The 23,293-nt window shown below is 45.0% G+C and overlaps 1 protein-coding gene across 7 annotated transcripts in view; it reads right to left on the bottom strand.

Annotated features, from left to right (window-relative positions):
* Positions 1–23,293, bottom strand: part of SLC4A11 (solute carrier family 4 member 11) — a 134,319-nt gene that overhangs the window by 72,271 nt on the left and 38,755 nt on the right. Inside the window, exons 1-2 of one of the 7 annotated variants that reach the window (XM_052681840.1) lie at positions 22,794–23,041; positions 6,065–6,115 (exon numbers count right to left, since the gene is read on the bottom strand). The exons of 1 other annotated variant lie outside the window; for it this stretch is intronic. In XM_052681840.1, coding sequence (XP_052537800.1) covers positions 6,065–6,115; positions 22,794–22,854 — 112 coding nt within the window. In that variant the 5' untranslated portion in view covers positions 22,855–23,041. Of the gene's footprint in view, positions 1–6,064; positions 6,116–16,187; positions 16,209–18,443; positions 18,815–22,793; positions 23,042–23,293 lie in introns of those variants that run through there. 5 more of the 7 variants (XM_052681835.1, XM_052681837.1, XM_052681841.1 and 2 more) reach the window with 5 other exon arrangements.

Below are 23,293 nucleotides of genomic sequence, written 5' to 3'. Positions count from 1 at the left end.
AAACCTCATCCTTCAAATCAAGCATAGGATTTTACAGGTTCTTGTTTTGAAAGAGCCTAGAAGCATATCCACTTTCTCAAAAGGGAACTCAGATTAATTGTGAGATTAATTATGGCAAGATTAACAATAATAATATATGTCCTGCAGTTTTTAAAAGTAAGGGGACACAGAATCATAGAAAGGTTGGGGTTGGAAGGGACCTTTAAGATCATCTAGTTCCAACCCCCCTGCTATAGGCAGGGATACCTCCCACTAGATCAGGCAGCTCAAACAGACCTCCACTGGGATGTGGCATTACCCATATCTACCTACAAACTAGTTCTGATGCAAGCATTTAGAATAGGCCACTTCATCTGATTTTTCCAGTCCTGGGGATTTTCAGCTTGCTTTAACTAACAAAAAGCATTAATTTTCAAGAAGAGCACGAGGCTTTAATTAGCCTAAAGCAACCCCCCCCCCAGAGCTGCAAGTTATCACAGGGTTTGCTCTGTTTCCTGAACAGCGCAGGCTTGTAGATTCATCCCATCTCAGAAAACACCCCAATTCCCCTCTGTTAAGTGCAAAGTAAACACAATAATGGAGCCTCCACCTCCATATTGACCTTTACACGCTGCACAAAAATGAGGCTCATGCTGCCTCCAAAGGGCAAATAACCTTACACTTAGTTAACATTGGCAGGGATAAAGTAATCAAGGGATGCAGGAGATGGTTAGAAGCATTACCAGTTCTCCAGAAACAAGAATTGAAATTGCATGCCTACACACTGACAGTATGCTAACCAGGGTGAGCTTCTGGTCACACATCATGCTGATTTAGAATCAGAGAACCCTTAGAGTTGGAAGGGACCTTTAAAGGTCACCTATTACAATTCCCCTGCAACGAACAGGGATACGCACAGCTAAATCAGTGTAATTACTAAAAGCAAAGTCATTTGAGACAGAAGAGCAACTGTATGGACATAAGAGCAGGTTTTCAGGTAAATGTACGCCTGGATTTTACATCTTCCTGCTAAGGTCAATCTTCAAAGCCATTTTTGGTTTGGTGGTTGGTTGTGTGTGTTTTGGTAACTCGCGAGTCTGAAAAGCAGTCATAAAAAAAAAAAAAGCTCCTTCTTCCTAACAAATTATGTCAAACAAGAAAAAAATCAGTTCTCTAACCATAGAACACCACTCTCCGAAGGCTGCTATCAACTCACATTATGCAAGGCTCTCTCCAGAATTAAAATTTTAAGCCACACTGATTAAACAGAGCAGTTCTGCATACAGCTGAATGCCTGCTAGAATATTAAGCTTTTTCTTTGGTTCACAGTTGAGAGATCCCCTGGCAAAGCTCACTATTTTCAGCCTAGGGAGGTTTACCCACCCTGTGGCAAGCAGCCACATGGAAAGGTTCTGCCAACTTTCTCAGGAGCTGTCCATAGGCCACGATTCTGGACTGCTTAAGGCTTGCTGACAACAAATTGGCAAGAAGGGTCCAGATCTGACTCCTGAGCTCGTGTAAGGAGATCTCCTTTATTACACCGAATGCTTTTTGCTAGCACAGGCACACGGAATCATTAAGGTTGGAAAAGACCTTTCAGATGCTCAAGTCCAGCCCCAACCCATCCCCACCATGCCCCTCAGTACCACATCTCCATGTTTCTTGACGTGCTACATTCAGGATACCCTACCTTCCCACTGCCTCCAGCATGGATTTGAGAGGAGAAAGAAATTATCTATACACACTGCTTGGAGAAGAGCTGTAGAATAGCTGTGCTCAAGGAGGTTTTTCCTGTGTTTTTGGGTTGCTTTGTTTTTTTTGGGTTTTTTTTTGGAGAGGACGTGATTCTTGATCCTGAGCAAACTGGATAAATGTGAAATTAACTCAGTGCACTACAATAGTAGAGATGCCCCACTAGAGAATACATTCAAAACACCTCAAAGCATTTGAATGAACGCACCAGGTCATCTTTGTCAGCATGCATATAGCTGTTCAGAAATACTGGATGGTCCATGCTGACTTCTCTAGATCATTTACATGGGATTTAGAGAGTGTCTTCCAACTCCATTCCCTCTACAGGTAGAGATTGAGAGACAGAAGATCTGGGGAAGTGTTGATGATGTTTCTTGGCTCCAGAGCAACTATTAGGATCCCAACAAGAACAGGTTTGTGGTCTTTTGTAGTAATGACCCCATGCTATGTAGATGTCAACCCATTGCTTAAGCTTCCAGCCTGCTTCAAGATGACACACTGAACCAAAATTTCCTCAGGTAAGATTAAAACAAGGTAGTGGCCAGCAGGTGAGTCACTAGACAAAAAAATCCCACATCCTCCACATAATAAATACTTCCACTACTGGCCAGCCATAATTCCTCACTTCCCCACTTCCAACCTTATTTCAAGCCTGTCTTTTGTCATGAAGAGCCAGATGGAAGTATAAACTTTCCCCTGCCTCCTCAGTAATAATTCATAACAGAACTGAAAGAACAGATCTGCTACAGAAAACACCCAGGCACTTTTGAATTAATTCCAGTATTGTATTTTGCAGCCAGATTTCTAGGAAATGCTGTGAATAATCCAAGTAATTCAGTGGGGTTTTATTTTTTATTTATTTAATTTTTTTTTAAACACAGCAGCACGTGGAATTTCAGTTCTGTATCTGAACCCACAGAAATCAGGAATGTTTGTTTAATTCTATGCCTCCTGATAGACAGTTCTTAAAAAAAAGAAAACACACACATCTGCAAGAGATCCTCTCAATCTCTCCAACCATAGGTAACAGTAGCACATCTCCTGCTCTTAAACACAACTTCTCATCAGGGGAACCCTTTGCAAAAGGATTCGTTTCATGAAGACATTTAGATTAATCTCTTAGTCAGGCAAACAATTCCAAAACAAAGACAAATCTTAAAAATACACAAATGCACTACACATACTGAACTAACTGCAAGCTGAAAAACAAAAACAAATAGATAAAATATATCCAAACATCCCAAGCCAGACTGGGGCCCTTCAGCACAACTGCAATTTATTCTGCCAGCAAAACCAATTAATAAGTCAGAGGAGACCAAGCAGTGAGGGATTTGCTCGAGAAGACAAAAATTCATGCTGCAGTGACTGTTGAGCCAGCTTTAAAACAATGCAGCAATTCAAATATCCCCAGCACTACGCTGGGACTCCTTCCCTGGGATTTTGCACTAGAAAAACTTTGGTTTCATATTTTAGAGAACGCTCATGTCAATTAAAAAGCTCATCACACACTGGCAGAACTTAATTGCTTGCAGCTAATACTGATGCCTTCAGAGCTAATCCACTCGTAGTGAACACTGGATGCTCACCATTTCACCCATTTCCTCATTATCTGGGCACAGGAGGTCGATGGCCAAGAAACAAGACAGTGCAGGGTTTGACAAGTTATTCTCAAAACTGAAATGCAGCTCAGCATCTCTCATCAAGATTCCAATTATCTTTAAGTTTGGATTTGGTCTACAGTCATCTCATTAGTTACTTCAATTTGCCAAGAAAACTCATTTGAGAAAACAACCTGAAAAGTCAAGTGACTTAAATGCACAACCTGCATCAACACATTACCACAGCGTGCCAGATTTTTTGTTCTTTTTGTGTGAGAAAGGCTCAATTCAGACAAGAGCATGAGTAGAAAACAGATTTTCAGCAAGACGCTGTTGTCAGAAGACAGCTATTAAATGTGATGAAACATGACTCAAAAGCAGAACATGGCCAACAATACCACCATACCTGCTGTCACACCGTGCTCTCCATCATCAGAAGCTTCTAACTGGGTAGGTATGAAATTATTTCCTCATTTTTCCTCTTAACATTGCCACTGCAGAGCAGCTTTCCATTTGGTTCCTCTAGCAGTAGCTGAAAACTGGAGGACGCCATAAACCTGCAATTTGTCCCCAAACGCATGGGCTCCCTTTGATCATCATTCCAGACTATTTTTTTTAAAACAACAAAGAAGTTCATATGCTTAACACATACCAGGAGACCATAAAAACCCCCCTGAGCTTTCAGAATAGCCATATATCAGCATCCATTCTATGGAAATTCCTTCCTGGGCTTTCCTCAGCTCCTCACTATCTAATAAAGAGAGCTACAAATTACTAAATAGCACACTGAGTTCCTATCCAGGGGTGTGTTACAAAACACTGTGTTGGTGCCACAGCAGCCATTACCTTTGCTACAACACCTTAGAAGCTGAAATTTCAATTTCAGCTTATGCCTTAACATTGCTGCAGTTGTTGTTTAGAAGACGAATAAGAAACATTCGCTGGAAAGATAATCTTTGAATAGTGCCTAAGATTTGCCCTGGAACAAAAACATCCTTATCATAAAATATACAAAAAAAAACCCCACATGTATACACAAGATCTCATGAGGAGATAAAGAGAAATATCAGCGGCACAATGAGAAAGTATTAAGAGATTTTTTTCAATCATTGAGGGGGAAAAAAGAAGTGCTAAGCAAACCAAAGGAAGAGTTGATTTTGTTTTTGCTTTTTAGTTGTATGTTTTTTGCAGCTTGGGGTTTTTGGTTTTAAAAGAAAAAAAAAAAAAGCTTAATTTTTCTGTTCTTTGAAACTTTCAGGGTGGGGCAAAGAGCATATGTTGGCCTGAATGCCAAGAGAGGCTGAGCTAAACAAGTGGTGCCAAGAAGCAGCTTAATGATGACAGTTTCCAAACAAGCTGCTTTGCACCAGGTTCAGGTTGGATATTAGGAAACATTTCCTCTCCAAAGGAGTGGTCAGGCACTGGCACAGCTGCCCAGGAATGGTGGGGTCACCATCCATGGAGGTGTTTCAGAATCATGCAGACGTGGCACTGAGGGATGTGGTTAGGAGCACAGTGGGATGGGTTGGTGTTGGAGATCTTAGAGGTCTCTACCAGCCTTAGTAATTGCATGGACACAGCCACCTTTCTGCAACCTGTGTTCTCTGTATATCCTGTGCAGAAACACAAGCCTCCAGTTAAACTAGGGGAGCGGAAGATGACTGATCACCAAGCACTGAATTCTTTCTGAAGGTCAGGCACTGCTTTCTGCCCTTCTGTTACTTCATCCAGCTAGCAGAAAGGACCTCTTGGTAGAGCCGACAGTACTTGCTCCCAGTTTCATCCTTTTGCTCCTAGACATTGGCTCCATATAGCCCTGTCAGAGAAGGTGAGCCCAGAGAAAGCGCTGACAACAGTAATGCTGGATCTACTGCAGCTGCATAGCTGCATCTGGCACGTACTCTGCTTCCCCTTCCCAGATGTTAACCTAACAATTTGTCCCTGCACCAAGACAAATGAGCCTTCTGACATCTATATGCATCTGCAGGCCTCAGTAACAGGAGTATTTCAGTCCTTTGGCTTTCATCATTAGGAAATCCTGAATGCTTTGAGTACTATTTCTAAGGGCAAGAAATCCCATGCCTTCAGAGAGCACATGCCACTGGGACTGGCCTTGGGTTGGTACCTCAAAGCAATCTCTCCTTAACAGCATTTTCCCTAAACCACAAGTTGGAACTTCACTGCACTTCCAACTTCAGCTGTATGCAGTTTCTGCCCTTCATCATTATAATGCCTTTTAGAGCTCAGCCACCTTTGCTAAGGCAAATGATACAAGCTCACAAATGCCTCAACTTAATGCCAGTTCAAAGAAAAATCCTTGAGAGCATTCTGCACCCAAACATGCATTTGCTGAGACTCTCATTTTTGTTTGATGCTCTTGGTAGAATGTCTCCAAAGGGATCTGACACTTCTGCTTCTTCTCCACTCCAAGACTGAAATAAATACATTCACCAGGCTGCAATACAGGAAGCCATCCTAAAAGGACTGGGAAAACAAAGCCACCCTGAATAGTCAGTGCTGACAGCATGAAGGTGATTATTTACTAATTTGAATATCTAAAACATCTACAGGATATAAAAATGCAGAGTCTGCTTCCAGTTCTAGATTACACAATCACCATGCAAGCCTGCATTCACATCCTCCTTAAGCTACACATTTCGTATCACCTGTTTCAAGTTCTTTGCTCTCCTTTCAATACAGTGATACAGCACATAAGTAAGTCAAATAATACTTGCCACTCTCTTCAAAGAAGTATCCATTCCTTGACATCGCTGCTGGTGGAGATTCTAAAAAGGAGGGGGAAAAAAAAGGAAGCACATGAATCATCGTGATGCTGGAGGTCTTCACTTCATTGCTATGTTCATTGTAAGCCCAAATTACAGCCCCAAAATACCAAGGGCAGAGATTTCCCTCAACGTGGCAACTTTAGCCTTTTGTTTATTGACTTCAGCATTTACCTGAATAACTCATGAAATTGCAATTACTGCATGAAAACAGTTAGGCAGTCTCAGACAACCTGGGCTGGAAGCACAAAATAGCAAGATTGAAGATCAGGACAAGCCTGACTGTATCAGAATGACCTATTGAATCTGAACAAATGCATGCACAAATAATAGATGCTAATTATCCACGAGGCTCCTTTTTAAAAAACACAAGGCATAATCAAGTCCAGTCCATATCCCGTATCCCAATAAAGAGAACCAGTTCAGTGTAGCAAGAAATTCAGATGAGAACATGATTTCCACATCTTATTCCACTGCTCTTAATCATTAGGACATCCCCAGAATAGTCCTTGGTACTCAAGACAGGCACCAGAATTCTGCAACCTTTGCAGCCACCAACACTCGCACTGAAGTGGTCTTACAAGCACATCACGAATGGGAGATGACAGCAGCCAAGAGCAAATCCACACATAGCAGCAAGACAACCAAATCCTGGAAATTCATTTTAGAACACGTTCTGCTTATTAGCAAGTTAGTTATCTGCAATTACTGCTAGTAAATTGGGTGCCTAGCATGCACAGAGAAATTTCAACAGCATGGGAGCACCTGATATCAAGCCTGGTATCTCAACCCTGTCTGGTTGTTAGCAATGTTCAACTATTCAGACTGTCAGCTAGAAATACCAACTTTTCCCTACAGGTGCATGCTGTTTTATAACAAGTTAACAAAGCCCTTTGTTTCAAGCCTTATGAGTCAACTGAGCAGTCCCTTGCTAAGCAACTCCTAGATGCCACCTCATTGTATGTAGCTTCCCAGCCAAAATGCAATCAGAAAGAGGAATAGATCTGCTCCATCTTTCCCCACTTCATCAGGCTAATCAAACATTACCTACGCAAGCCTGAGATGAATTTGGGCCAACAAGGAAAGAGGTTTTGCCTGCTTTATTGTTCTACAGATTAGGTTTCCTGCTTTTCGTTTGAGGTATGAGACTATATTTCCCAGAGACCCTCTTTCTATCCCATAACTTTTGACTTACAGGTTATGTGCATGATTTTTTTTTCCCCTTTCCCTTTATTGTCACATTTTCAAGCAATATAATTCACCCTGGTCCACCGGGAGCCTTTGTGCACCAGACAGACCCAAGTCACACCACTGACGACAGCATCTTCCAACCCCACTGCTTGTTACAGCTCAGCATGGCTCAGATGGCTCAGAACAGACAGCACGAGCTGCACAGTTCCAGGAGAAACACCCTGATGGTCATTTAACATCACATACAAATCCAAGGGCAATTCAAATGCCTGGTTCAAGAGAGAAACATGATGTTCCAAGTTCATCCCAGAACAATGGGCTAGAGGAACAAATGCACTGTGGCCAAGGGGCACCCATTACATGAGTCAATTGTTTCCCTCCACCTGGAAGGGAAGGAGAAGATCCATCCAGGCTGATTAACATGCTAATGATCAAAGGAAAGTTTTTTTGTTTTTCTTTTTTTAAAGAGGCTCCTTATTGTGTAATGATTGCATTTACGTATTTCAAAGAAACAAACAAAGTATGCCTAGGCAGATGGATTACCCAAGGAACGGAGGTCAGACTTCCCCCTGGGATAGTATATCAATTTCTCACGTCTATTAGAGCTTCTAAGGGAGCCTGAAGCAACGTGTTCATCCATCACTAGGCAGAATGAAACACTGCTTGCTCTTCCTTTAGCTGAACACACCCATTCCCATGGGTCAGATGACACCCAATGAGCAGGATTTCAGAGTTGGACACCTTTAGAAACAACTTCAACTGCAGCATTGCCTGGGTTGACACGGCCCCTTTTTAGAGGAGTCTGTGATCAAGTGACTTCCTGGATTCAGAAGATTGAAGAGCAAGGTGTGGGATTACCAAGGGCAATGCCATTTCATTAGATGGAACTCATTCCTCCGAGTCACAAACAAGTGATAGTCCTCCAGGCAACACTCTCAGGCAATTATTTTGAGGCGCTGTTTGTTCAGGTGAGTCATAAAACAGAGGTCTTAACCTTGTAATTAAAGATGTAATGGCACATTTAGGAAAAAAAATTTAGGCGTTCACCCTACAGTGTCCTGCCCCATTAATTTGCCATCTTCCTATGTCACACTGCCCTACAGCACTGGTGGTATTTGGTCTTCATAACAGTTGTGCCAGAGCCTTTCGACAACTTCCACAGAAGGAAGGGGTTACACATATTGACATCAAGAACAGTGTGGAACATGCCCAGGAGGCAAAAGGTGATAGGGGTGTTTACACAAGTCCAGACACTTGCATGAAGCTATAGGACTAAATTAAAGGTCAACATATTCACAGAAAGTGGAGGAATGGTGAGAGTAGGAAGGGTGAATTGAGGACTGCATTACCTGCATCTCAGAGCATCTAGAGACAGCAAGATACACTCAACTTTTTAACCAAGTGGAATGAAGGAGGAATATCTTTACATATACCAAGCTCCACACTTTGACCCTTCAAGCTGTTGGCACAAGCAAAGTAGTATGCCATAAAAAGCTATGCTAAGACCAAGGCCAGCTCCACTGTATTTAAGTAATTGCTCAGTAGCCATCAGAAAGGCAAACTGTATCAGCAAACTCCATATGCCTCTCCTTTCACAAGGCTTACAGGAATTTAATTTCTGAGGTCTCAGCTCCTTAGTCATGTTTTGCTCAAGACTGGAGCAATGGGTTTGAGCTGTCCAGAACTGACAGCAAAGCTGTTATCTTTTCAGTGAGGCACATACCCACGTCCTGACACACAGAAGTGCATTTCCTCTCCCCATCTCAACTCCACTCCTTGAAATTAAATAAGCTCAACCAAGAGGCCGTTATGAAACACCACTGTAATCAATGTATTTGCTTTGCTGAGGATAGTCTGGCCAGGGACAAGTCTCCAAATACATTAAAGATCAACATCACAGTGCCCCAGGGTTTGCCTGGAGTTGCAGAATTGTTTCCATGCAGTATAAATCAGAGCCTGCTCCTTTTCAGGCTGGAGGAACAGACCATCCGGGCAGCACTTGGTTATTGCAGGGTGGGAGTTTTCTCCCTGCACCACTTCTATCAGATCCAAATCCATATTACTGTACTCCCAAGTTTTCCTTTAGATTTCAACAACTAAAATCCAAGCAAAACCATTTCAGCAAGACATAAGTCCAGTCTTCTAAGGACAAAATGGGAATACATTACCCTGAGGGGATAAGGTACTCAATACAGCAAGTTCCCTCTCATCCAATACCTACAAGGACAATCACACTCTTCAATTTCTTTTCCCATTCAAAGGTACAAGATGCCACCACCAATTATCTGCCAAAAAACATGGAACTCTTCTGATAACTTCGCTGTTTTTAAGAGAGTTTACTGCAATAGCAACATTTCTATTGCCAGCCCACCTAATTCCTGCCAAGGATGTCTATTAAATATGACCCAATTGCACAGGCATCAAGACACCACAGTCACTTCTTCAAAGATGAGCTTCTGACTAGTACCTCATCTCTTTAAGAGCACTGAATTCAAAGGCAAAATAATTGAAGTGCTGCAAAGTGGAAAACAAGGCTTATTTCTCTAAACTCAGGGATACAAGCTTGGATTTCAAAAGCAAGCCACTGCCCTTTGACTTGAAGCCATTGCAGTGACTCAGAGGCACTGAGGGGGAGATGAAGTTCACAGCACTTCTAACAGGTAGGACATTGAGTTTGATGTAGCATGAGGTGCTTGTTCTTCAGATTAAGATGACCCACAGTGGGAAGCATCAGGCAAGAAGCGGGCATCCTTCCTGCATTCTTACCATTTTTACATTTGCATTTAACAACAAATACAGACAAAGCCCTACCGTGCCATCTCCCATTATTAAATTCCTGCAGGAGATGCTTCTCAGATCTCTTAATAACCCATTTTAAGTCTCCTGTTTTAAGGTTAGTAATAAGCTCTCTTAAGCCTTGCAATATTAGTGGATTACAAATAAAAACACATTCTCTGGATACTTTGATAACTCAATTAAAATGTTCTGCTGCTGGCATCTTCCAAGTAAACAGCTCTCTGCAGCACAAGCCTTGTATTGAAGCAAAAGGCAGCTCTAACAAGTTTATAGCATGGGTATTCCTACAAATGGTACTACAGCTTTTGTGACCTCCTATATCCCACTTCCTACCACTTGCAACAGATCAAAACATCCACCTGTCTTACAGAGAATTAAAGAAGTGCAGATCATTTGAACAGACTTGTAACTTCTTGTTCAAATGCTCAGCTGAAAAAGCCTTTAGATTTTCCCAACTTTCTCCCTGAAGAAATTCCCAGCTCTCATATTAAACAACACTGAATATACCAGATAGCACTGGTTATCTAGAAACAAGTGCTCTGTCCATAAGACACACAGTGTTTCAGCTTTGAAGCAAGGTTTTAGGCCACTTCCATTTGAGTTCCATGAACACGTTTGTCAGTGCTAAAAGCATCCATCCCTACCATCATAGAATCATTAAGGTTGGAAAAGACCTCTAAGCTCATCAAGCCTAACCCCAACACATCCCCACTGACCACGGCCCTCAGTGCCACATCTCCACAGTTCTTGAACTCACAGAATGGCCAAGGTTGGAAGGTTGGACCTCAAGGATCATGAACCTCCAACCCCCTGCCACAGGCAGGCCACCAACCTTCCCATTTCATAGCAGCCCAGGCTGTCCAGAGCACCATCCAACCTGGCCTTGAACACCTCCAGGGATGGACGGGGCATCCACAGCCTCTCTGGGCAGCTGTTCCAGCACCTTACCAGCCTCATAGAAAAGAACTTCCCCCTGACATTCAACCTAAATCTTCCCTCCCTTAATTTCAAACCATTTCCCCTTAGGACAGCGATTGCCCCCATTTCCTCCAAGGACAGCAATGTACCTGACCACTCTGAGAAGAAATGTTTCCCAATACCCAACCTGAATCCCCTCTCCCAACTTCATCATGAGACACATCGTTCCTATGCAGTGAGGTAACTTGGAGTTGGTTGCCCTACTTCATGCTGACATCTAGAGCAAGACCTGCTTTAGTCAGGACCATGGTGCCATCCAAAGCTTAGACCAGACAAGAAAAAGATTTCCCTACCCAGGGTTCCACTAAACCACTTATTTTAATATTAACTGCAAGCTCAATCATCATTCTTTGATTCTCTCCACCCCTCCATATACTAAAAATCACAGAACAAGGGACTGCAGCTGCACAGGTGAAAAGAGAGCTGCACCATCATCTATGTGATTGGGGAAGAAGAGAAATAGTTTCACATGCCCACTAAATTATATTACTTCCCTCCTCCACCTGAAGTCTGTAGAAAAATCAAAGAGAGGTGTAAGAAAAAAAAAAAAAAAGAAAAAATCCCAAGAGAAACTTACAGGTTTTTAAAAAAGGATTATTTGGAGCATTGAGTGAAAGGAGCCTGCAGTTGGAAGTCTGAAAAAATCTCTGTATGCAGCAAGAGCTCAACAGCAGCCAGGGGAAGGAAGCTTCAAACCTCTTTCATAACAACTGCATCACAGAGGAATAGAAAACAAGCTCAACAGGCTGCAAGTCTGATCACACCGACCCACTGATCAAGTTCAAAGGGTATCAATATTGCAGGATCTTCCTGCATAGCATTGCTCATGCCTACAAAATAAGATTCGGTAATTTTCATGGAAGAACCAAGCAGGAAGGTCTCCTGGTGTAAACACCTGCTGCAAGCTATTTAAAGCCATTCAAGTCAGCAAGAATGAATGGACAGCAGCATGTGAGAAGCTGTTTTGCCTCAAGTTACCACTTCTCATTGCCATCTACACAATTAAAGAGTTGATCTATTCCCACTTCAACTGGAGAACGCTGGTGGGAACCATCTCTTACTGGCAGTCGGAGATGAAGTGTGCTCATATACTGCTGTTCTGGGCAATAATGATCAACACAGGACGAAAGCTTAAGGATTCTACCCATTTTCTCTCCACCTAAGAGGAGTGCCCAAAAAAAGCCAGAAAAACACACAAGAACTGATCACCCTGATTAAGGGAGGGAAATGTAAGCAAACTAACGTGTTAATACTTGGCCAAGAACATAGCTGGTAAGCACAGCACACGAGCACCACTGCCTGTGGCAATCCCAAACCTAGGTTTCTCCTCCTGAAAGCATTCCTTTGCAATAATAAAGGCAGAGGAAAACATGATAAAGTCATTATCAGTAAATATCAGCAAAATGGCCTTTTGCAATTCATTACATGGGCAGTATGAACACTTACCTCCTCCTAAGGACTTTCTTCCTTAAAGGGATAAAAGTCAAGATCAAATGATGACTTCTTTTTTTTGACTCTAGTTTTACAGCCTTGCTCCATGTGCAAGCACCATACAGCACAGAAGCCTATCAGCATCTCTTCCCAAGGGAAAGATGAGAGGCATAAATCCTTTCACAATCATAGAATGGTCTGGATTGGAAAGGATCTCGAGGATCATCAAGCTCCAACCCCCACACTGCAGGCAAGGCCACCAACCTCCACATCTAATACTACACCAGGCTGCCCATCCAACCTGGCCTTCAACAGCTCCAAGGTGCATCCACAGCCTGTCTGGGCAGCCTGTTCCAGCACCTACCGCTCTCCTAGTAAAGATCCTTTACAAGACAAGCAAAGAAGCAAAAGGCTCCTGCTTGTCTTCTACTCATCTGAGAGCAACATCCACTTTGACTAGAAGTCTTCCTAACACTGCTTTCTACAGCACTGTTTGAAGAGATGCTATCTTCTTTCAAGACCTTAACCAAATAGGTTTAGTACAACTGCGTGCAAACACCTACACCAAATCAATGTGGGAACTCCTGAAGATAATCCAGAAGGCAGTCATGACCCAAGGAGATTTTCATCTATCCCAACCCCCCTCTACCTTAGTAAGCTTTTAGATAAGTGTCCAGAGCAGGCATGAAGGAAATAGTCCAACCTTATTGCCAATTCCTACTCCAGTTGAGAGACTCAGATCCACTGAGGCATCACCTTTGCTCTCCTTACACATAGGCATGGCCACCCAACAGCACTCTTAAATATTTATATACAAATAAATATTTTAAATACTCCTCTTACAACAAACCTGTGTAGATGTCGCATCCTCTTCCAACTCTTATCTCTAAAAAGAAGCATCCCCAAAGGATTTGCCCTGCTTCTTTGCTTCCCAGATAGGTTACAAAGCCCCATACTCCTATTTATTAATTATTTTACACCACGGTCTGGATTACCTGAACCTAAACTCTAAAACTCCTTGAGAAAGCTCAATTTTGTTGGGTTTTGGAAGACACAGCAACAACAGTCGGACTTCTCCTAGGGTAACCCGTGGTGCACTGGAGTCACTTGGGTCCAGCTAAAGTATTCACCACAGTATGACCACTCTAGGATGCCAGTACAGCAATTTTATGGCTCCACAGTTCAGGAAGCATTAAAGCATTTAATCTGGGCCCATACATAAGGAGTTGGATATTCTTCTGATGCAGGGAAGCAGTGCAAGGAGACCTTAAATCATGCCATGGTCACTCCAGCAAACAAAAAACCCCAGGACTCATTTTCACAGTCGCTGGCTGTAAAAATAGAGAAACATCACACTGAAAGAATAGAGCAGGAAGCATCCTCCTGCCTGCTCATCACTCCCAGGCAAACACCCACCCACACACAGGCTCAGGGATCAGACGAGCCTGCTTTCAAAGCATTTTCCTTACTGCATTGAGTAATTCCCCCTCCCCTTCATCCCTTTCCCCAGCTTCCTCCAGAACACCCATTGCAATAAAACTACCTAATGAAAAATAGTAGTTGTCACTGTCGCAGCTGGCAAGACCTCCTCTCCCAAAAAAAATACGCATGCAGAAAGCTGGCAGCAGGCTGCCCAGGTTGACTCATCACAATTGAGCTCACCCCAAGCAATTAACATCCAAGGGTGCCTCCCAGAGGTGAGGAGGCAAACACTGGGAAATAAGAGCAGTGCAGCTGCTTTGCTCTTCCTCCTTGGATAGGTTTCCTGGCCATCATCTCACAGGTGACCAAAGCAAGCCACGGAGCTGGGGGACAACAGCACTTTGGGATTTGGCTGACAAATGAACAATTTGGGCCATTAGTTTTATTTATTTTAACTCCCAGGTTTTGTTGGGCCCTCTAAAAATGTGATTTAAGACTTGTAAGGATTTCTTGCATGAGTGCTACCTGGAGAGGAGTGAAAGTAAATACCTCCAGAGATCCCACAAGCTGGCAAAGACCCAAGGACCAACCAGCAGAAGCTTTCCAGTAGACCTTTCCTGAACACTTAAATAATTTAGGAAGCTTTAACTCTTACTGACAGCTTTTCAGATTGCTCTTTTCACTTGCAAGGCCCTATCAAAAAAAAATCTCATAGCTCCCATCAAAAGAGATACGGCTACAGCCCCAAATCTTGGTCAGGACTGGATACGGGTTGAAAAAGGGTGGTTTTAAAAGATGACTGTTGTGTTTTTTGGTTGAAACCCTTCCCCACACTTGAAGGTCTTTCAGAGGCCATCAGTGCTGCTGTGTAAAACATGCCAACATGGTTTAAGTCAGTAGAAATTCCACCTGCTTGGGGCTTAAAGGAGTAGAGCTGCTCCCTGCAATGGTTCAGCTGGATTAAATGCTGTAAAAATTAAGCTGCAAAGTGGAAATAAGGAACTACACACCTCAGGTTTGGGATTCTGGTGGAAGAGGTGCTCCAACAGCAGCAGTACACACTCTACCATTCCCCAGGACACCAGGACCATGTTTGGGAATGTAAAGTACATTACTACAAAGTTTTTATTGCCACTAAGCAGGAAAAATGTTGTTAAAGAGACAGTTGTGGATGACCAAGCTCTGTGTCAAAGCTTATCCTGCACCTCTTCCCAAATCCACTGCCCAAAAAACCATCTGAATGGATCAGAAGACCTGCTCTCATTCACACAAAACCAGAAGATTGAAACCAACATCTATACTGAAAGCAAGAAGGGACGAAAGTAGAGCAGTGGTCAGCCAACTGATCACCAAGCACATCAGATTTTCAGCTGTGGAAAGATACCAGGAAATATTTTCAGTCAGGAAAGATACCTGAAAGGAAAGCATCCTCCAATATTAAAAACAGCCTAAAGGAAAAAGCAAAGGCAGGCAGCCGATTCCTTCAGCCTCAGCCCTCCCCACAGAAGTGATTTCATATCCCAACAGGCTCGACAGGATGGCACGAGCAACACCATAGCATTTCGATATCCAGGAGCCACTAAACAGCAAACAACAGTGACAAGAACAACAATGTGGGCAAGGGGAGAGCCAGCAGCTCCGCATCAGTTCTTGCCATCCATCATCAACCCAAAATAAAAACGCTTTGGTCCAGTGATGAAATAATTACCAACTGACAACACATGTCAGAGTGTTTATCAGTAGGACACTGTTTATGGTTCGTCTGCATGGCTTCCATGGCTACAGCATCAGGAACGATGCTTGCTAGCATTTTACATCACACGCATGCATTTTGTTTTCACTCAGCACTGCACTTTCCCCACGTGAAACACATCAGTATGTAAAGCCTTCTCCTGCAAGCTGGGAGGATATTTCAGCATTAATTTGAGAGGAAAAAAAAAGAACAGGCAAGACATGCATAAGGAGATGAGCACAAGGTACCCTGAAACTAAACCCAACCCCTGAAAGGCAGCACTCTGGCTAAAGTAAACTGAATTCAGGAGGTACACTCCATCCTTAAACACAGCACAGACATCCAGCACAGCAACAGACAGCATCACCGAGCAGCAGAGCCCACTGAAAATCCATCAAGCACTGCCTTACTTTAGTGAATTAAATAATTCAAGAGCTGGCAGAGCTGCCTTTCTGGATTTCCTGTTTGAACGCATCACCCGGCATCAGCAGCGTTCCAGTATTGTTGCTTCAGACCACAACTTACCTGCACTACTTCTTCAGTAGAGATGCTGTTCCCATCCAAAGAGCCTCCGCTCCTCTCCTGGCTGCTCTGAGCCAATTCACCCAATCCCCAATGCCACTTGCTCAGGTGGCCGAGGCAGCAATGGCTTGTGTTTTTTCAGTGCCTCCAATATTAATCCAGCCAGAGCATCTTTCTCTCTCACTTCCAATTGGTGAGCGGCAGATGGGTGGAGTGAGAGTGTGACCCATTAGCTCCCAGCTGGGCACCTCCAGCCCAGCACCCAAACCCAATGCCGGACAAAGGATGCCAGCAAGCTGCTAACTTCACACCAAGATGGGATTCCTGTTTTCTCCTCCAGCCCCCACCCAAGATCCAGAGATTTTCCCCTCTGGGAGCAAAGCAGAAAAACAGATTAAAGCAGCCCTGCACTTGGGAGCCGGAGCTTTTTGCTGGATGCTATGCAGAGAAAGCTCATGTGCCTCCTTAAAGAAAAAGGCTTTGTGGCAGCCAGGCTCAACCAGAAGTGAGATGCTGTACCTTAAGAGAGAAGTGCAGGGAAAACAAGAGGATGCAAAGATGCAAAAGGAAGAGAGGGGAGAAAAGCTGCTGCCGAGAAGTGGATATAATGAATCTCTTAAAGACATCGCTGCTCTACTCTGACTGCACAGCTGCCTCCAATGTCTTTTTCCCAGCACAGGCAACAGCAGCACAAGGGTTAACGCAGACATTCAGCAGCAAACCAGGAGCCTTTGTAAGGGAATGGGAAACAGAGCACTAAGTCCGGGCTGTTACAACGAGTTGCAGAAAACAGAGCTGAAGAGAGCTCACCTCATCCAAGGAGGTTTATCACCCAGTCCGATAGCCCAGCACTTTGCTAAGCAGCACCCAAAAAGCTTTGGGGGGGGAGGGAGGAGGGTGAAGATGCCACATCCTCTCCCCTACACTCCAGCCCGTTCTATTCCTACCGCTTTACTTCCCTTACAATGCAAGATTCTCATTACAGCAAGGCAAGTCTCCCCCAGCTGGATGCTTACAGCCCAGAGTAGCGATCTATTCCAGCCAAGAACGAGGAAGAATAAATCAGCTCCCCAAAACAGCATCAGGTCAGCCTCCCAAAAGGCAGAAAGCTACGGAAGAAACAAGCAGCAAGTTCTCCAAACACCAGGTACTGCCATCTCCGAGTCCCTTCGATCACAGCAATCCGAGTTGCTGTAAGTAACAGTCCCTCAGCAGTCATAATTTACCAGGAGGCAGCCAACACTTTCCACGCACAGGGAGGTGGGGGAAAGGCATTGCTTTTAGCAGAGGGATTTCAGAGCCACGCTGCCCATCCTCAGTCCTCCTGCTACAGGCTTGCTTCCGCTGCATGAAACCACAGCTCATGTTTTTAAACACCTCCCACGCATTCTCCCTGCTGAGACTGCTCAGCTGCTTTCTTCCATTTCTTTACGTGCCACCTGACCAGCTTTGCCAGGTGAGGTGCATGGCTGCTGGCTTGTTATTAAGATGTAAAGCAAATTTGCTTTAAGAGTGGGAGATCTTTGGAGGTCTCCAGCCCAGCAATGCACTCCAGGCAATGCAGCCTTAGAGCCATATCAAAGCTGCTCAGGACCTCATTTCACCAACTGCAATATCTCTCTTGAAAAAGTTTTTACAAAATACAAACCTTCAGGATGGGCACTTCAAGCAGTCTCAACTCCTACAACAGGATTTACCATTTCCCCATATAGATGCCTTGCAATAACAGTGTTGACAGCTCTGAACCAAACTAACACGCGTATAAGGAACTTCCCTGTAGTGCTGAAATCTGCAATAAAGGATCTTAATCACCTATCCCCACACTTGATAACTTTAATAACAGTTTAAGAGATAAAGCTGAAAGCAATGCAGCCCTAAAGGTGAAACAAGCCTGCTGAGCCTCCAGCAGGTATTTCAGGTTTCAGACACTGATGAATTCATATCAGTGAATGAGCAAGCTTGTAAGACAAAGGACTGCCAAAGAATGGTTTCTATTTTTATTTTTTTCCATGCTGAGGTTGTTTATCAGCTCCCCTGGTTGAGGTACTCCAGCTGCTCCACGATGGAGGTGGCAGCAGCCAAGCAAGCATCACTAGGAGAGATCTAGAGAAGGGAGCACACCAACAACACCACACCAGCACATCCACCAACCCTCCGCGCATCACCTCCCTCTTCCATCCACCATCCATCTCCAACCATCTCGGCGCTCATCTCGGCTTCCCAATTCCACCCTCCTCGGTCCCCAGCCCACTCACATACCATGCACCGGCCCGCTCCATCTCTGCGGCACTAAGCGTTGAGGCCATGGGGCCAGGTCCTGTGAAGAGCCAGCACTCGCCCCAAACTGCCCATAGGGTGAGCGCAGGAAGGTAAGCTGGGGGTAGCAAAAAGAAGCCGGCTCCATGAGGACAGAGAAGAGAGGAGAGCCAGGTACGAAACAAACCGCGTCTGCCTTCACCTCCTTCAGCTGGTACTGTTGGGACATGCAGTCTCAGAGCCTTCTTCCCAACAAATCCCTTTCTCAAAAGGAATTAATGCAAAAGGAATAATGAAAGCCTCTTGAGAAGCCCCGTTCCTGCTGACACGGCCTCACGGAGAGCACTGGAAGGCTGCGTCTCCAGCCTGTATTTAAACGCGCCTCTCAGAAAGCAGAGATGCAGCACAGGAAGAGACAAATTCCAGCCCTGCGTCGGGCTGATAAGCCAGGTTTATAATATTCAAGAAGTATTGGCATTACTACAGTTCCTCCCTCCACCCCTCCCCAACGAGGATCTCGGGCAGTAGCTTGTTGTGCACAATAAGCAAAAAAGCCCAATCCCTTAAAAAGAAAAAAAAAAAAAAAAGCCTGTTCCGGTGGGAACAGCCAACGCGTTGAATAAAACAAACACACGCGTGCTAAACCCTGGGGATGCAATTAGGCTCAGAGCAAGGAAGAGGCATTCAGCTCCAGGAGATGGAGACGAGCGGGAGGAAAAGGAGAGTAAACCTTAATCCTGAGGCAGTGCCCCATCAGGTGGGGTTTTTCCCCTAAGGGGGTGATCCTGAGCAGCAGCCCCCACTTCTGTGAGGTGCCAGCAACTGTACTGGCACTAGAAGGGAAGAAGAACTCCTCATTTTCAGCCCTTCCTCCTAATTCTCTCTCCCACTCGTCTGCACCTACTGGTAACTCACTCCATCACCTTTACTGGTCAAGGTTGGATATTAGGAAGACTTTCTTAAAGAGCAGTCAAGCATTGGCACAGATTCCCCCCAGCTTCCTGGGCAATCACCATCCCTGGAGGTGTTGTGAGCTGTGGAGACGTGGCACTGAAGGTTGTTTATCTGTTATCATGGTCAACGGGCATGGTTGGGTTGGGGCTGGTAACCTTAGAGGTCTATCTCAACCATAATGATGCTAGGATTCTACCTATGCACAGTGTCTCAAAAAAGCTGCCCAGATGAGATTCAGATCAATGAATTTCCCTCATTACCAACTGTCCCTATCCACCCCACCATAGAGCAGCCATTAGGATGCACGCAGTTCCAGCCTTGCAAGCCAGACTGCTGCAGTTTGCATCAGCTTCAAAGTTGGGAAGCTCAAAAGCACCCATAGGAAGAAAGCTCAAGTGTGACATCAGCATTACCCACTCCAGTGGCTTTTCTCCCTTCCTCTTCTTGCAGTTTCTCTGAATTAGAGACGCCCAAAATGCCCTCTATTCCCTGTGCCCTACCCAAACCACAGCTCTCATCAGGAACACCGACCCTTCCTCAATAATGGAGGGGCATCCAACTTCTCACTGATTTAATCGCAGGTTAGAGCCAGGGGTGAGTTCAGAAAGGAGGAGTAGAAAAACCCAGTTAGAAGTATCTGCTGAGCACTTTGATATCAAAGCTAGCACTGACAGATGCAGGGCTCTGCTCCTGGGCCAGCACATCACCATGCTCAGCACAAGGGCTTCATGGAGAGCTTATGCTAGAACCATATTTAGGAAGTGACTTTGCAATGAGAAAAGTTCTCCCATTTCACCCAGTCCCAGCACAGATTCCTGAAGGAGATGCTCTGCAAAGTCACAAAACCCTGCTTGCACTCAGCTGAACTTGAAGGAACAGCCTCAGCACTCTGTTCCCAACCTTTTTGCAGTGCATCATTGCAGAGGACCCCCTGCTCCCAAAGCAGCAACGGCACCGTGCCGTGCTCAGCCACCACAAAGGTAGCTGGGATGGAACACATGCTGGATATCTGCTGCACTTGGCAGCCATCTGCGTGTTTACAGGGTGGATGACAGTTTCACAATGACAAGTCATTAAAGCATCCCAGACTTGCTTACTCCCAGAGAAATCCCACAGAAGGAAATGGGACTTCTCCAGAAGTGGTTTTGCACTTGGAGCATGCTCGGTAGCTCCGGTGACACCTAAGCTCAAGTCACTGAAAGCTTTTGGATAGCATAGCTGTCACTGGGGCTTCCTAGAGAAGCATAGTATGAGAATAACTCAGTAGGGAAAAAGAAATAAGTGAGATTTCTCCTTAGATACAGTTTTGGAGTTGTCTTTAGGCATATAGCCCACATGCAGAGCATCCCTATGGCTCAGCAAGGGCAACATTTAAAGTTTCAACATTCCATAGGGTCTAACAGGCACCAATCAAACCTCACAGCTCCCTTCAGCAAGAAACACCAAACTTACCAGCAAAACCTATTTTTGGAGGTTGCACAGAGTGCTTCTGGCTTTGAAAGAATCCAAAACAAGTCACCCTCATTTTTGCTTTGAATCATTGAATGGCTTGGGTTGGAAGGATCCCCAAGAATATCAGCTCAAAGATGAAGCTTGCTTTAAGGACCATTTATAGCCTCAAGTGATTTATTATAGCTTTACTGTAAGTCCAGGCACTCTGGGTTTAAACACAGCTCTTCTTTGCCACTTGGGGAGTCAAGTGAGCACCACAGTGAAAAGCCCCACTCATACTTCAGGCTCTGCTCGTTTAAATGAGCTGAAGTGCTCCAACTGCCAAGGAACAACAGGAGAGCCAGAGAGGAACTTCCACTGTGGTACAGAACTCTTGTGGAGAGGCAACCACACAAAAGCCACAGATGTTTCAGAACCAGAAGCTGTGACCACGATGGATTGGCCAACGCATCCCAGTTATAGCAGGGAAACAACAGCATGCAGGGATGGCAGCAGTGACTGAGGTTGACAAGAGTAAAAGCATTGCATCACCATTTCCTTCTAACCTAAACCTACCCAAGAACTGAACAGCCCCAGAACCAACTGCAACAGCAGCCCAGGTGAGGTGGCTGAAATGCTGCTGGCCTTGCACAACCCATGGGTCAAGCAGTTTATTACTTCTTTCAGCCACACTCTGTGGGATGGGAACTATACACAGGAGAGACAAGGCTATGCTTACAACTCGAATAAACCCAAAGGTTTATAGAGAAATCTTGCATAGGAAGACATCACAGCAGCTTGGAAAGAGTCTATATGCTCCCAAGTAGGCACTGCTTCTGTGCATCTTGCTGCTGGTCAGCCCTCACCATCAAGTCCTCATAATGACAGCCCTGGACACAAAAAACAACAGTACAGGAAGTTTTGAGGAAATGCATCAGAACTGAAGCAACCTTTCTTTCCTTCCTTAAACAGAGGTACAGCCCTCCCTCCCCAGGCTGAGATCCCAGAGTGAAATCTATAGCCCATTCTCCCTGATCACAGCTTTGCAGGCAAAGCTGTTGTGCCACCTACAGTTGCTTTTCCACCAGAACAAACTTCTCTATGCAAACTCAACTCCCCGTCATTTAATTTAGTGACAAATCAGCACGAATGCAGCCACGCTGAGTAAGGAAGCACTCCCTGTGAGAAGGCACTGGGGGGGGGAAAAAAACACAGCAGAAGGTAACTTAAAAGTTGAGCAAAAGCCAAAGAGCGCAACTCAACGTGCATTTAAATCCACCCGGTTGCAAGCACTGCAAATTGGAGCTCACAAACACATTGCTGGGGTCCTGCCAACAAGCACCGCTGTCCGAGTACCTCTCTGATCGTTCAGCCCAAGCTGCTTAACTTCATTGTTTTTAATTATTACTATTAATTACACCGTTGCCAAAGTGAAGCCAAACGACCGCATCCGCAAACAGAGCGCCGGAGTGGAGCTAACAGCAAGCCATGCCCTCCTCCCATTTGAGGTATAAACAAAGCACACAAAGAGGGGAAAAAGACACCCAGAACAACAAAAGGTCCCGAATTTTAATCGCTCCTTCATCCTCTTCCACGCTGTATTTGTGCCCCCCTGAGTTCACCCACCCCAAACCCGTGCCCGCTCGGTGTAAGCTTCTCGGTGCTGTCCAACGAGCCCAGATGCAAAGTGTCATCACCTCCTCAAAACAACAGCCGGCTCCCATAAAAATCCCCAAAACAATGACGCAAAGCCAAGTTTCTCCCACTTTCCTCCCCCAGAAAACCCCTTCCAAGAGCAGGGCACCAGCACGCATCCCATTGCATCCCATTACCACGCATCGCACTGCCGGCATCCCCCCCCCACCACCCCATCCCTAACGAGGGGACAAACCGGGGACACCCCCCACCCTCAGCCCCTTTCCCCCTCCCATCTGCCGTAACACTCATCGCACTGATGTTGCCGCTCACCGCATGGCTGGAGGTGGAACACCCGCCTGGCTGCCATGGCTGCCTCTCTTTTTCCTCTCATCCCGTCTTCACCATCTTGACACTTTAGGACTTTTGTCGCCGTTTCGGGGTCGGCGGCGGTGTTTTTATTTTTATTGTTTGTTTTTAACCTTTTTTCACCCCCCTCCACGGGAAAAAAAAAAAAAAAAAAATTAAATAAAAAGACGCAGCGCAGCCAAAACTGAAAGTCCCCCGAGCGGGAGTGCGGCTGAAGGGAAGGGCCGGGGCGGGGGCACAGCCGGGTCCTAGCGCCCTCCCAGCCCGACAGTAGGGCAGCTCCACGTGTATTCAAACAAGCAATGTTTCAGGCTTCAATTCCTCTTTTTCCTCCCCCCCCCTTCTGCTGAACTCTGTGTGCTGAGGTTTGATGCTACAGGTGTTGGCAGGTGAGGTGCTGCCTGTAAGCTTGCAGCTGGGTGGATGCACCAAGTGGGGGAAAAAATTACCTCACTCCCCTAATA

The sequence above is a fragment of the Tympanuchus pallidicinctus genome, unplaced genomic scaffold (assembly GCF_026119805.1).
Source record: "Tympanuchus pallidicinctus isolate F22 unplaced genomic scaffold, pur_lepc_1.0 scaffold2, whole genome shotgun sequence".
Taxonomy (NCBI): Eukaryota; Metazoa; Chordata; class Aves; order Galliformes; family Phasianidae; genus Tympanuchus; species Tympanuchus pallidicinctus.
This window is presented reverse-complemented; position numbering and strand designations above follow the sequence as displayed.